Here is a 13,793-nt window from a genome sequence, read left to right on the forward strand (position 1 = left end):
CCTTGGACTCAATGGGGCCCCTCACCTTGGGTTCACCTGCTAGGTTGAATCTCAGGGACAAGCCCTTCCCAGAACGCCATTGTTCTCTCATCCTGCTAGGCTGGGCTCAGGATTCCCTGTCCTTCTTACTCATCTGCTCAGTGGCACCCAAATGAGCTGACTTCCCTCTAAGGCTGGATCGTATTTTTGGAGCTTGGTTTAACTCCATCATCATCATGACAGTCCCCAGGGACACTTAGCATGAGGCTTGAGTTTTTGCTGAGGATGGTTTCTTTTGCTCTTATTCAGTTCAGTTCAGTTCAGTCGCTCAGTCATGTCTGACTCTTTGCGACCCCATGAAACACAGCACACCAGGCCTCCCTGTCCATCACCAACTCCTGGAGTTCACTCGAACTCACATCCATCGAGTCAGTGATGCCATCCAACCATCTCATCCTCTGTCATCCCCTTCTCCTCCTGCCCCCAATCCCTCCCAGCATCAGAGTCTTTTCCAATGAGTCAACTCTTCGCATGAGGTGGTGAAAGTACTGGAATTTCAGCTTTAGCATCATTCCTTCCAAAGAAATCCCAGGGCTGATCTCCTTCAGAATGGACTGGTTGGATCTCCTTGCAGTCCAAGGGACTCTCAAGAGTCTTCTCCAACACCACAGTTCAAAAGCATCAATTCTTTGGTGCTCAGCTCTTAAGTGCTTCTAATTTAACTTTCCCTAGAGAGAGGATCAAATGCCTTACTTCCTTTTTCTTGTCACTTTGGAAAAATCAAAATCTTTTTGACCTATTTTCTCCTCCATAATCTGGGGATAATAATTTATGTTTTACAATATCATTGTGAACAATGAAGAATATCCCACAAGTCACACAAAGAAGGAGCTTGAAAAATGGAAGTTGTGATGTTGTGATAAGCAGGTTCATACTTAATCCCCCCACCCTATCCTCTAGACTCACGTCCATTGAGTCTGTGATGCCATCCAGCCATCTCATCCTCGGTCGTCCCCTTTTCCTCCTGTCCCCAATCCCTCCCAGCATCAGAGTCTTTTCCAGTGAGTCAACTCTTCTCATGAGGTGATCAAAGTACTGGAGTTTCAGCTTCAGCATCATTTCTTCCAAAGAAATCCCAGGGTTGATCTCCTTCAGAATGGACTGGTTGGATCTCCTTGCAGTCCAAGGGAATCTCAAGAGTCTTCTCCAACACCACAGTTCAAAAGCATCAATTCTTTGGTGCTCAGCCTTCTTCACAGTCCAACTCTCACATCCATACATGACCACAGGAAAAACCATAGCCTTAACTAGACACGACTGAGCGACTGAACTGAACAGAACTGAACTGATCCTCTACACTCTTACGCTCGTCTCAGAGGCTTTGAGCTTTGGGAAAGAATTCATGGACTCTGCAGCTGCCCTGCCTCAGGCTGGCTACCCCAGCTCTGGGAAGCATCCCATAGGGCTGGTATGCCTAATCCACATGAAAACAAAAGAAACAGGATTGTTGGAGGTTCAGAGTTTATTCCTTCTATTAAGGTTCAAGACACACTTGATTTCTCTTCCACACCTTCCACTTACCAGTTAAAGGACTAGAAATAAAAATGGCAAACACTTTCTCCTTATTACTGTGTGTCGGACATGGTTCTAAGAGCTAGACTGCATTATCCAGGGCACAAGGGGTTAAGTAACTTTCTCAGTTCCACGGCCAGGAAACAGTAGAGCCAGAGTTCGATTCCAAGGTTGTCACTATAGACTTGGTAGGACTTCAGGTTGTGCCTCTCTCCTGGGGACGGGGGGTAAAGATAGCTCTGCCTCCCATTTAGACAGAGCAGAGAAGTGAAACGAGAAGCAGGGCCTCGGTGTGAGACCACATGGCCTCCGCTTGATCACCTCCCAGCGGTGGATTTGTCATCACCTCCCTTTACCATCCTCGCATCTCTGTCCCCAGAGTTTCAAACGGGGTAAAAATGGAGCTCTTCTTAACGCATAATTCTGTTCTGGGGATAAAATGGCATCACGTACATGAAAGTGTTCTGAAAACCATAAAGCGAGGCACAAAAGCTGTTAGGCAGCATAAAGCATTCTAAAACAACAACTACTCCAGTTCAAACAATACATCTTTTTTTCAAATAGTACATGTTTTGTTTCACTTGAGTCAATTAAAGCCAAAACAATACTTTTGCTTGAATGCTTAGATCAGTGCCTTTATTCTGCGTTTCACTTAATGTGTAGGGACTGCGGTTTCATATATAAGGTCTTCCACATGTTTAGGCTGATAATTTGTAGGATTCTTTAAACACCATTTGATCCTTTTAAAAACAAAAGTTTATAGGCAAATAAGCTTATTTGTTATACCAATAAGCTTTTAATGACAAATCAGATTTTGGATTGCTCTCTTTTCTCAACCTGGAAATTGCACTTGGCTTGAGTGCTGGGTGGACTTACTCTGCTTTTTGTTTCTGGCTCTTAGACTGCTGGAGGATCTTGATGCCCATCTTAAAAAGCTGGTCTCCTTCATCCGTGAAATTGTTCTTTGCTTGGTTTTCTACTGTATGTGGACAAACAAGGAAAAATAACATTATTTTGTGTTTTACATTTTAAAAATAATGTGCTGGCATATTATTTTGGGGTTTGCTCTCCTTATTTTTTAGCCTCTGCATTTCAAGATCACCCTACCTTTGGCTAGACGGTAGAAGCTGTCTACGAAAGTATTCTCTTCCTCTCTTTTGTGAAAGGGTCTTGGAGGATGGAGGAGAGAGATGGATGTTTCTGATGATAGGAGGGAGAGAGATGTCCCCAGTCTGAAAAAGGGGTGCAACGCCCTGCAAGCAGAAGACAGGAAGCAAGGCCTCCTAGGGAGGCAGTGGCTGGGTGTGCCCTGCTCTCTGGGCCTTAGCCCAGTGCTCAGCTCTCTTGTCTGAACCAGAAGATATCATGGGCAGTGTGTGCTCAGGATTGGAGGAGAGATGCTCCCTCATCCTCCCCAGAGTCTTTCTAAGACCTTTCTAGCCTGACTGAGAACTGCTGGGGATGAGCTTCAGGAATAAGTGGGCAGGGTAGAAGGCACAAAGGAGGGGATCAATAATAATTTGCCTTGTGGGATGATACCTCAGAGTAAAATTTTATAGTATCTAAGGAAACTAAGAAACATAATTTTACCTGCTACAATAATAATACTTCTAAAACATTTATATAACAATTCACAATTTTCAAAGCATATCACCAGTTTACAGATGGAGAAAGCTGTTTAGAAGGAAAATCTGCCTTAGAGCCCCCACCCCAATACATACACACACACACACACACACACACACACACACACACACACACACACACACATACACACCCTTCCATAGCATCACAGTGCCTCTTGAAGTCCATTATGACACTCACTGAAACCTCTGATTAGGTGAACCACATGTGAAGCCATTTTAAAGGAGAGGCATTCTGGGATTTGATGCCTCATTAACAAGACCACAAAAAAATTTTTAAGTGGTTCTTATTTTTCTTCCTCCTGACATGCTATCAGAACTTCCCACTTTCTTTTGTAAATTAAAAAAATTACAATTTACAATCCAGGTTACAATTATTTTGAATGCTTAAAGTTATCCAATCAATTTAGTAACACCAGACACATTTAGTGTCTAATTTCTGCTTTGAGTTATAGGTTATCTATACTTAACGATTAAAGAGGAAAAATAATGGGAAAACATATTAATCTGTGCTTGGAATGGCAATCGGTCCTATTAAGATGCTTTCAAAGAGGGAGAATAAATGTTGAAAGGTTGTCTCTACATCCATATACATATGAGAAATGATTTACCACTATAGATTTCTACCCATGGTTTTTACCTTTACATGTAATTTTATTTGGGGCTTTCCAACTGTACTCAAATACAAGTTTTATGTACTATAAGAGGGCTTCATTACCAGTAAAATTATCTTGACAACACTTTTTCTTTGTATAGGTTAATGATTTCCAAATTTGGGTAAAGTACAGTCAGGAAATGATTTGAGGATTTGAGGAGACAACCCTGAAGTTGTTGTAAAGGACCTTCATGACTCTGGGGTCCTCTGAACAGCCGGCCAGTGGATGCCTGTTGCTTTGTCCTGATAGGAGCTCTCCAGTGACTGGGAAGGGCTGGGGATGAGCCTCAGGGATAAAGGGTGAGTAGGTGTGCTAGAGGAGTATCTAAGGCAGCAGCAACTGTGGAACTTGCTCCAACTAGATGAATTTGGACTTCAGTGTTTGTCAGAGACATAGTTTGTAGACAGTTCTAGACATTTTATTACTTTTTCAGTCTTATTATCAATATTATCAATCTAATTTGGGGACTGTCATGGGCTGAATTGTAACCGCCAAAATTTGTATGTTGAAGTCTCATCCCCCAGTACCTCAGAATATAACCTTATTTGGAGGTAAGGTCTTTAAAGAAGTGATTGAAGGAGGCTCTTTGAGTGGAGCCCTAATCCAATATGACTGGAAGTCTGTTTAAGCAGAAAAAACACCAGCAGTACGCTGGCATGGAAAGGAGACACTATAAGGACACAGTGAGAAGGTGACCAGTTATAAGCTAAGGAAAGAAGCCTGAGAATGAACCCTTTAACACCTTGATTGTGGACTTCAAGCCTCCAGGACTGTGAGAAAATCCATTTCTGCCGCTTAAGCCAATTTGCCTATGGTATTTTGTAATGGTATCCCTGGCAACTAATACTGATGCTAGCTCTGGATCACATGGAAAACAAGCTACCTCTTCTCCCCATAAGAAGGGAGGTACCCAAACTCAGCTCAGATCAGTGGCTACCCTCTAAAAGCAAGAAGGACTGAGATTTCCCATGGGCCTCCAAGGTTTCCAGATGGACTGGACCTCTGACTTTCCTAGACAACTGGATGCCCAAGCAGCCCACCTCTGACAAGGCTGTGTTCTCATTACTGTACTCAAAGTACAGTGTAGTTGGTGGACCTTCCAAGTAACCATCGATCTCTAGACCCAGATCACTTTTCTGAGACAATGGGATGAACAGGAATCTATGCCTCTTCCTTCTGATACTTCAATTGTAAAATTCTCTAATCAAGTCTATTTCTTAACTCCTGTCACTTGTCACTGTGGAATTCATGCAGAATCCTCTCATCCGTAATGCTGCTGCTGCTGCTAAGTTGCTTCAGTCGTGTCCGACTCTGTGAGACCACATAGATGGCAGCACACCAGGCTCCCCCGTCCCTGGGATTCTCCAGACAAGAACACTGGAGTGGGTTGCCATTTCCTTCTCCAATGCATGAAAGTGAAAAGGGAAAGTGAAGACTCTCAGTCGTGTCCAACTCTTCATGACCCCATGGACTGCAGCCTACTAGGCTCCTCCGTCCATGGGCTTTTCCAGGCAAGAGTACTGGAATGGGTTGCCATCACCTTCTCCGCCCATTCATAATGACTAGAAGCAAATCTTTAGAAGAAAAATGGCCCACTTGCTTGTTTCAAATATAAGAAGAAAGAGTAAAGTTGGAGACAACTTGTTCTCTGCCATTCATACATTACTTGTTCATTTAACTGGTATGAATTGATTCTTACCATGTGTTAGACACAATGCTAAACATTGTAGATTAGCCTGGCAGAGACAAACATGTTTACCAAAAATTACAAGGCCATCTGGTAGGCTCTACATAAGAAGGCACTGTGGGAATACAGGGGCCTTCTTTGTTTGTGAGCCACAGAAACCCAATCTGATTGACTTAAGCTGAAGGAATGTATTAGGAGGTTCACAGATTCAATGGGGTTGATCAGGAATCAAAGCATCCTTGTAAACAGTGGCAAACGCGACCACTGGGATGGATGAGGATCGAATCCTTTTAAGACCTTCCTCTCTCTGTTCCAGCTCCCTGATGAGTCTAATGAGTCTAGTAGGGAAGACAAGGCATCTCATTACATTCTTATAAGAATGTATCCATTGGGGGAAACCTAATTCCAGAAAAGGAAATTGGGATGGTGAGAAGGGTAAAATGGATGATGGGAAGCCCACAAACAGCAAATGCCCACCTGCTTCAGGTCCCTTACTCTAGCCTAGTGAAAGAAAGAAGTCTTCACAGATGAAATGGCACTTTAGACAGTTCTCCAAAGGTAAGTAGGAATTTGCCAGACCAAGAAGATGAAACTGGTACTCCATTTGGAGGAAACAGTTGGTGCAGAATAACTGGGGTGGGCAGTATGTTTTAAACGAAGATAGAGAGCTTGCAAGTCATAGCTGGCCAGGCAGTCAAAGCTGGCAGCCAATGATACTGAGGAGAGTGGACAGAGATGTGAAGAACGAAAGGGAGGAGGCGACTCAGGGCACTGTGACGGTGAAGGCAGGATTGCTAGGAGAAAGACAGAGGGATAAGAAGCGGCAGGAAGCTGGCCCTGATCAGAGATCACTGCTTTTGAGTCTGAAATTATATTGGTGCAATGGCTCTACGTGTAGCTGGTAAATGGCTGAGGAGAAATAGGGATGAAGTTGACCAGAATCCAGGAGGTCTAGCAAGTAAGGCAAAGTCTTACAACAGGGATGTTCAATCCTGCAGGGTGCTGGAGGCCTCTAGCCACTGACTGATGGATGAAGAAGTAAAAGAGCCCAGCTCCCTTGCTTGTGGGAGGGGGCCAATCCTCCAGTGCAATTTGCTCTTCAAAATCCTAAATTTTGAAACTCTATCTTTGCTCAGTTCCTTCCCTTGCCTTAATCTGCATTACTCATTTTCTTAAATGTTTCATCAGAAAATTTAATACTTTAACATTTAAATTCAAGTATATAAATATTATCTAAATGATCTAGAAAAATAAAAGGGAAAATATATTAAATTCCTTAGTTTGAATCTCAAATTTTATTACTTCTTGAATCACATACAGGACCACTGAGAGTTAAAAGAATGTCTTGACATTGAGAGTTAAAGGAGATGAATATCTTTTAATCTAACTAAAAATTAGGTGCTTTCACCATTAAAATGATACAGAAAAATAAAATGGGAAAATCTTTGCTCTGCAGAAAAGCTTGCCTCCACAGACACTGCATCTATCTAATTTTAACTGTATTTAATATAAACCAACTTCAGTTTCTGATTTTCCGAATAATGCATCAGAAGAGCTCTTCGCATTTGCCCTTAATGTCTGCTAGAAAGATACAATCTCAGATAAGGTGGGAGAGTAATGATCCATTTCTAAAAATAATATTCCACCCAAGAAAGAATGACTCAGCAGAGTTTAGTCAGATAAAGATGCCATCAACTCAAATCCACTTGAATACAGCACAGATATTTACAACAGTCAAATTTATTCATTCTGTCCCCAGATCATTGTCCTCAGACATAAATGTCTCCATTGGTATTTCTTGGAAATGGCAGACAAATTATAAGTAAAAAAAAAATTTTTTTTTCCTCTTCAAATATCTACTAAGCAAAGCTTAAAATGAGAGAGACCCTGACTTAGAAAGATATAATTCATGATCTAAAATCCTTAATTTATCAGAAAGACATGCATTATAAAAGAAGTGAAGAATCAAATAATGTATAGTTATAGTTATAATTGGTGCTAATATTCATAAACCACTTGGGTCCTAGGCAATTTTCTCATTGGCTGTCATTTTACAGATGAGTTGGTTTATGCACAGAGCCTATAATACTTCTCAGAGCTACATAATACGCAGAATCATGTGTTAAACACAAAGTTATTATCAAATGATGAAAAATTTGAAAAAAAGGTCCAAAATACATTTTAAAAATAAATTTACTGTAATTGTTTAAAGTATTTTATAGTTGTTTCTTTATAGTAATACTTCATTTACCTGACTCTTGAGAAATATGTTTCATATAAATCATTTTCCCCATTAGATGAATCATATCTCTTTTTGACTATTTTCTGATGTAAATCCGTCTAAAAAGGGTACAATATATTCTTCCACCTTCCCCAGCAGAAGATAATGAGCGTGATTTAACCAGGTCTTGATGATTCAGAGCATCATTATATACACATGATAATTCCCAGTCTGGTTGGTTTGGACATGATTATGTAAGAAGACAATGCTTATGGGAGGCCTTGGATAATGGAAAGACCTTCAGCGGTGAGGAGGAACAGAAGGGGCAAGAAAAGAAAGTGGCACGCTGTATTCATGTCCTCTGGGGTGGACAAGAGTGCCTGCTGGAAGTGGCTGGTTTGACACTTCGGTGTACATGGTAATTTGTAGCACCTTAGGTCACTGATTCCCGAAGGGTATGTAGGATAATTTTTTATTGGAGTGTAGGTGCTTTACAAAGTTGTGTTAGTTTCTGCTGTACAACAAAGTGAATCACCTATCAGTTCAGTTCAGTTCAGTCGCTCAGTCGTGTCCGACTCTTTGCGACCCCATGCACCGCAGCATGCCAGGCCTCCCTGTCCATCACCAACTCCCGGAGTTCACTCAGACTCACGTCCATTGAGTCAGTGATGCCATCCAGCCATCTCATCCTCTGTCGTCCCCTTCTCCCGCCTTCAATCCTTCCCAGCATCAGGGTCTTTTCAAATGAGTCAGCTCTTCGCATCAGGTGGCCAAAGTATTGAAGTTTCAGCTTCAGCATCAGTCCTTCCAATGAACACCCAGGACTGACCTCCTTTAGAATGGACTGGTTGGATCTCCTTGCAAGGGACTCTCAAGAGTCTTCTCCAACACCACAGTTCAGAAGCACAGATGTATACATATATCCTCTCCCTTTGAATGTCCCCCACCCTCACCACCATCTCACCCCTCTAGGTCATCACAGAGCGCAGAGCTGAGCTGCCTGTGCTGTGCAGCGGCTTCCCACCAGCTATCCATTTTGCACGTGGCAGTGTGTATATGTCAATCCTGCTCTCCCATTTTTTTCTCACCGCATAAAATAATTTTAAGTGGCACACACACAAACTTTAAAACTTTGATAGTTAAAATACTTTATACTCACCTGTAGATTCTTTTTATGTCAAGTGATGTTAATTTCTATTTTTTTAAAATAACCTGAACTATTTCAAACATACAAAAAAAGTACAGAAAATGAAACATACCTCACTATCACCCTCCCAGCCTCACACACAGTTTAACGGATGGTAATATTTTGCCTCACTTGTTTTATGTATCAATTGTAAGGAAACAATGTACAGATACACGCAAGCCTCCTCCCAACAACCCTGGCCCTTGTTCCCTCTTCAGAGGTGGCTATTTTCCTGAAGTTGCTGGGCAGCTCTTCATTTATTTATTTGGTTGCGCTGGGTCTTCCGTTGCTGTGCACAGTCTTTCTCTAGCTGTGGAAAGGCTACTTTTTAGTTGTGGTGTGTGGGCTTTACGTTGCTGTGGCTTCCCTTGTTGTGGAGCGCAGGCTCTCGGACGTGCAGACTTCAACAGTTGGGGCATACAGGCTTGGTAGTTGTGGCCTGATGGGCCCTAGCGTACGCCGGCTTCAGTCGTTGCAGCAGGGGGGCTCTCACGGGCTCTAGAGCTTGGGTTCAGTAGCTGTGGCACACAGGCTTAGTCGCTCCGTGGCGTGTGGAATCTTCCTGGACCAGGGGTCAAACCTGTGTCCCCTGCATTGTCAGGCTGATTCTTCCCGTACCACTAGGAAGGTCCACTGTGTAGCTCTTTTACTACATATGTGTACCCAATGTTATTTCTATATATAAGTAGCATCATACTATGTATACTTTTGCAACTAAGTTTTTCGCGGTTTGAGATTTATTCATCTTGATTCAAGCAAGCTTCATTCATTCATTTTAACAGTGCCAGCTGTCTGGTCAAAATTCTTTGTATGAATGAAAGTGAAAATGAAAGTGAGAGTCGCTCGTGTCCGACTTTTTGTAACCGCATAGACTATACAGTCCATGGAATTCTCCAGGCCAGAATACTGGAGTGGGTAGCCTATCCCTTCTCCAGGGGATCTTCCAGACCCAGGAATCGCACTGCGGTCTCCTCCATTGCAGGAGGATTCTTTACCAACTGAGCTATCAGGGAAGCCCAGTTTATCTATTCATTCCTTCATTATGTCTCCTAGGCCTTCCATGAACATTCAGTTTTTCCACTTGTATGCTACCAAAAACAATTCTGCAATGAAAATCCTCGTGCACATTTTCTTCTACGGATGTGTGAGAACTTATCTAAAAGTACATGTGCAGAGTGGGATATATGCATCTTAAACTTTACTAAATATTACCATATTGCTGTTCAAAGAGGTTGTACCAAACTTCACTCTCACTCTCTGATATATGAGAGTTATTGTTTCTTCACATTCTGGATCACTCATGGGGTTATCTTTTAGTTTTGCTAATCATTGTGAAATAATTATTCTTTGCTATTGAATTTGTTTCTTCAATTATAAGCGAAGTTAAGTATATTTATTGACCTTTGGTTGTTTTCCCTTTTCGGGTAAATGGCAAGAAATAAATGTTGGTGAGGGTGTGAAGAGAAAGGAACCCTTGTATACGGTTGGGAATGTAAATTGATGCAGACACTATGAGAAAAGGTATGGAAGTTCCTAAAAAAATTAAGAATAGGACTACCATGTGATCCAGCAATTCCACTTCTGGGTATGTATCCAAAGAATATGAAAACACTAACTTGAAAAGATATATGCCCCCGTGTTTTCATCACTTCTGTATTCACAATAGCCAAGATGTGTAGACACCCTAAGTGGCCATCAATAGACGAACAGATAAAGAAGATGAAATTGCACCTCTGTCATTACATACCAAAATCCTCTGTATATATAAGACTGACTCTAGACTCTCTTCTGTTTTTCAATCTATGTGCCAAAACATCATTTTATAGGAAGAATTTAGTGGGACAAGTTCCCCTTATCATTCTACTTCAAAAGTATCTTGGCTATTTTTAGACTTGCTTTCACATACACTTTAAAATTTATTTTTTTTTAATTGGAGGATAATTGCTTTACAGTGTTAAGTTGGTTTCTGTCATACAACAACACAAGTCAATCATAACCATATGTATATGGTTATATATATGTATATCCCCTTCCGCATGAGCCTCCCTCCCAATCTCTCCCCCCTCCCACCCCTCTAGCTCATCACAGAGCACCAGGCTGGGCTCCCTGTGTTATACAGCAGCTTCCCAGTAGTTACCTATTTTTCACGGTAGTGTATATATGTCAGTGCTACTCTCTCGGTTCATCCAACCCTCCCTTTCCTCTGCTACCTCCACAAGTCCACTCTACATCTGCATCTCCATTCCTTCCCTGCAAATAGGTTCATAAGTACCATTTCTCTAGCTTCCATATATATGAGTTGGTATATAATATTTGTTTTTCTCCTTGTGACTTACCTCATTCTGAATAACAGGCTCCAGGTTCATCTACCTCACTACACCTGACTCAAATTCATTCCTTTTTATGGCTGAGTAATATTCACTTCCTTGGTGGCTCAGTGGTGAAGAATCTACCTGCCAATTCAGGAGATATGAGTTTAATCCCTGGGTCAGGAGGATCTCCTGGAAAAGGAAATGGCAACGCACTCCAGTATTCTTGCTTGGGAAATTCCATGGATAGAGGAGCCTGGAGGAGTCCAAGTAGTCACAAAAGAGTTGGATACAACTTAGTATCTAAACAACAACAATATTCCATTGTATATATGTACCACAACTTCTTTATCCGTTTATCTGTCGATGGACTTCTAGAATGCTTCTACGTCCTAGCTATTATAAATAGTGGTGCAGTGAACACTGGGGTACATGTGTCTTTTTGAATTGTGATTTTCTCAGGGGATATGCCCAGTAGTGGGATTGCTGGGTCATATGGTAGTTTTATTCCTAGTTTTTAAAAGAATCTCCATACTGTTTTCCATAGTGGCTGTATCAATTTACATTCTTACCAACAGTGCAAGAGGGTTCCCTTTCTCCACATACTCCTGCAAACAGCATTTATTGTTCGTAGGTTTCTTGATGATGGCCATTCTGGTTGATATGACCTGATACCTCACTGCAGTTTTAATTCACATTCCTCTAATAATGAGTGAAGTCGAGCATCTTTTCATGTGTTCATTGGCCATCTGTATGTCTTCTTTGGAGAAATGTCTGTTTAGGTCTTCTGCTCAGTTTTCACAAATGCTTTTAAAATTAGTTTGTCAAATATCGTGAAAATCCTCTTGATCAATTTTTAAGCTAATTTGACAAGATATACTATCTTACAATTTTGAATTTTCCCATTCACAATAATAATAACTATTCTTTTATATATTATTCAAAAAGGTTTTACGCTTTTCCTTTTCTCGAACATCTTGTATATCTTTTATTAGATTTATTCTTAAGTATCTTTTACTTTTTATTGCTATTTTAAATAATACTTTAGTCATTTCATTATATTTTGCTTTTCATACATGATATACAGAAATGCTATTGAGTTTTATATATTAATTTTAAAATCAAGCAACATTTCCAAACTCTATTAATTCTTATAGTTTACCAGATTTTCCTTAATTTTTCAAGATCAACGTCATATCATTCTGGTGAATTGTTCTTATGAACACTATGTGGTGATGCCTTCTCTCTATTAAATGTCTTTACCTTGAAGTCTATTCTGTATACAATTAATAATAGCTTTCTTTCACTTAGTGTTGCTTGAGATATCATTTCAGTCCTTTTACTTTAAGTCTTTTTGTGTCATTCTTAAAGTATATGTCTTCAAAATGGTATACAACTGAGTACAATATTTTTATTTTAATCTAAAGTTCTCTTGTTTTCACTTCATATTTTCTTTCTGAGCTGCATTCAGGGAAATTTCTTCTGATCTTTTCTTATTTCATTAATGTTCTCTTCAACAGTATCTAATTTTTCTGTTTACCCATCTGCTCACTTAATTTAAATGAATATGCTTTTGTTTTTCCTTAGTTTTATTTGGTTCTTTGGCACAGATGCTCATTCATTTTTCATGATGCCTTCTCTTTTTTCTTATGGTTTCTTAATCATTTAAAAATACATTTATTTCATAGATTTATTTTCCTAAACTTGGGGGGGTCTATGCCTTATATGTTGTGTGTGTGGGTGGATGCATGTACTTGCAAACTGACTCTCGCTGAGTAGAGTTTTTTTAACTTGGTTCATTAAAATTTTTTTTCATGAAAGCTTATCTCCAATAAGGTTTTTAATGTAGAAATTGTGGAAATGTTTCTCCAAAAAGTGATTTTGTGTTGCTTCTGTCAGGTTTCCAGATTTATCAACTTATTGGTGGAAGGAAATTCATATATGTGAACATATTGGCTTGAAAAGCATTCACAAAAGTACTGGGTGGCATAAATTCAAGTCCAAATCTATATAACGTGCAGGAATGTGGTGTAAGTTTTCTCCAGGGAGATGCTTTTCCCTGTGAGAGCCCGAGAGGAGGAACAGCTTCCTTGATATTTGCCTATAATGGTGGGTGGTTTGTTGGTATTTCCTAATCTCTTCTTTCACTGTATACACACCTTTGTGAGACTCTTCGCTTTACTCATAGCTCTTCATTCCAATTCTCTTGTCAAATTCCTTATGTCTATTTTATTTACCCAGCCTGGGATTAAAATTCAAGGCTCATGCATTACCAGCTCTGATCACATCTTGCCAAAACATCAATTTACAGGCTTATTTTTCATTATTTCTAGCACCTGGGGATTTCAGTTTCTTGTGAGCCCAGCTCTGCATTTAAAAAGAGTTTTGGTATACTTTAAGTGTAAATTTTAGCTATTTGCAGCAGTAGGATTTTTATATTGAATTAGATCACCATTTTGCAGAATAGGAGAGCTTCAGTGATTTAAAACTTGATTTTAAAAAATCAATTTATTTGCAAAATGTGTTGATTCAAAGAAAAC

The 13,793-nt window shown here is 40.3% G+C and overlaps 1 protein-coding gene across 3 annotated transcripts in view; it reads right to left on the bottom strand.

The window, feature by feature from the left end:
- Positions 1 to 2,492, bottom strand: part of SEL1L2 (SEL1L2 adaptor subunit of SYVN1 ubiquitin ligase) — a 58,186-nt gene extending 55,694 nt beyond the window's left edge. For 2 of the 3 annotated variants that reach the window (XM_027976484.2, XM_027976482.2), the window contains exon 1: positions 2,428 to 2,492. In XM_027976484.2, coding sequence (XP_027832285.1) covers positions 2,428 to 2,477 — 50 coding nt within the window. In that variant the 5' untranslated portion in view covers positions 2,478 to 2,492. The remainder of the gene's footprint in view (positions 1 to 2,427) is intronic. The other variant, XM_027976483.2, reaches the window with a different exon arrangement.
- Positions 2,493 to 13,793: the final 11,301 nt, after the last annotated feature.

This window comes from Ovis aries, chromosome 13 (assembly GCF_016772045.2).
Source record: "Ovis aries strain OAR_USU_Benz2616 breed Rambouillet chromosome 13, ARS-UI_Ramb_v3.0, whole genome shotgun sequence".
In the NCBI taxonomy this organism is placed as follows: domain Eukaryota; kingdom Metazoa; phylum Chordata; class Mammalia; order Artiodactyla; family Bovidae; genus Ovis; species Ovis aries.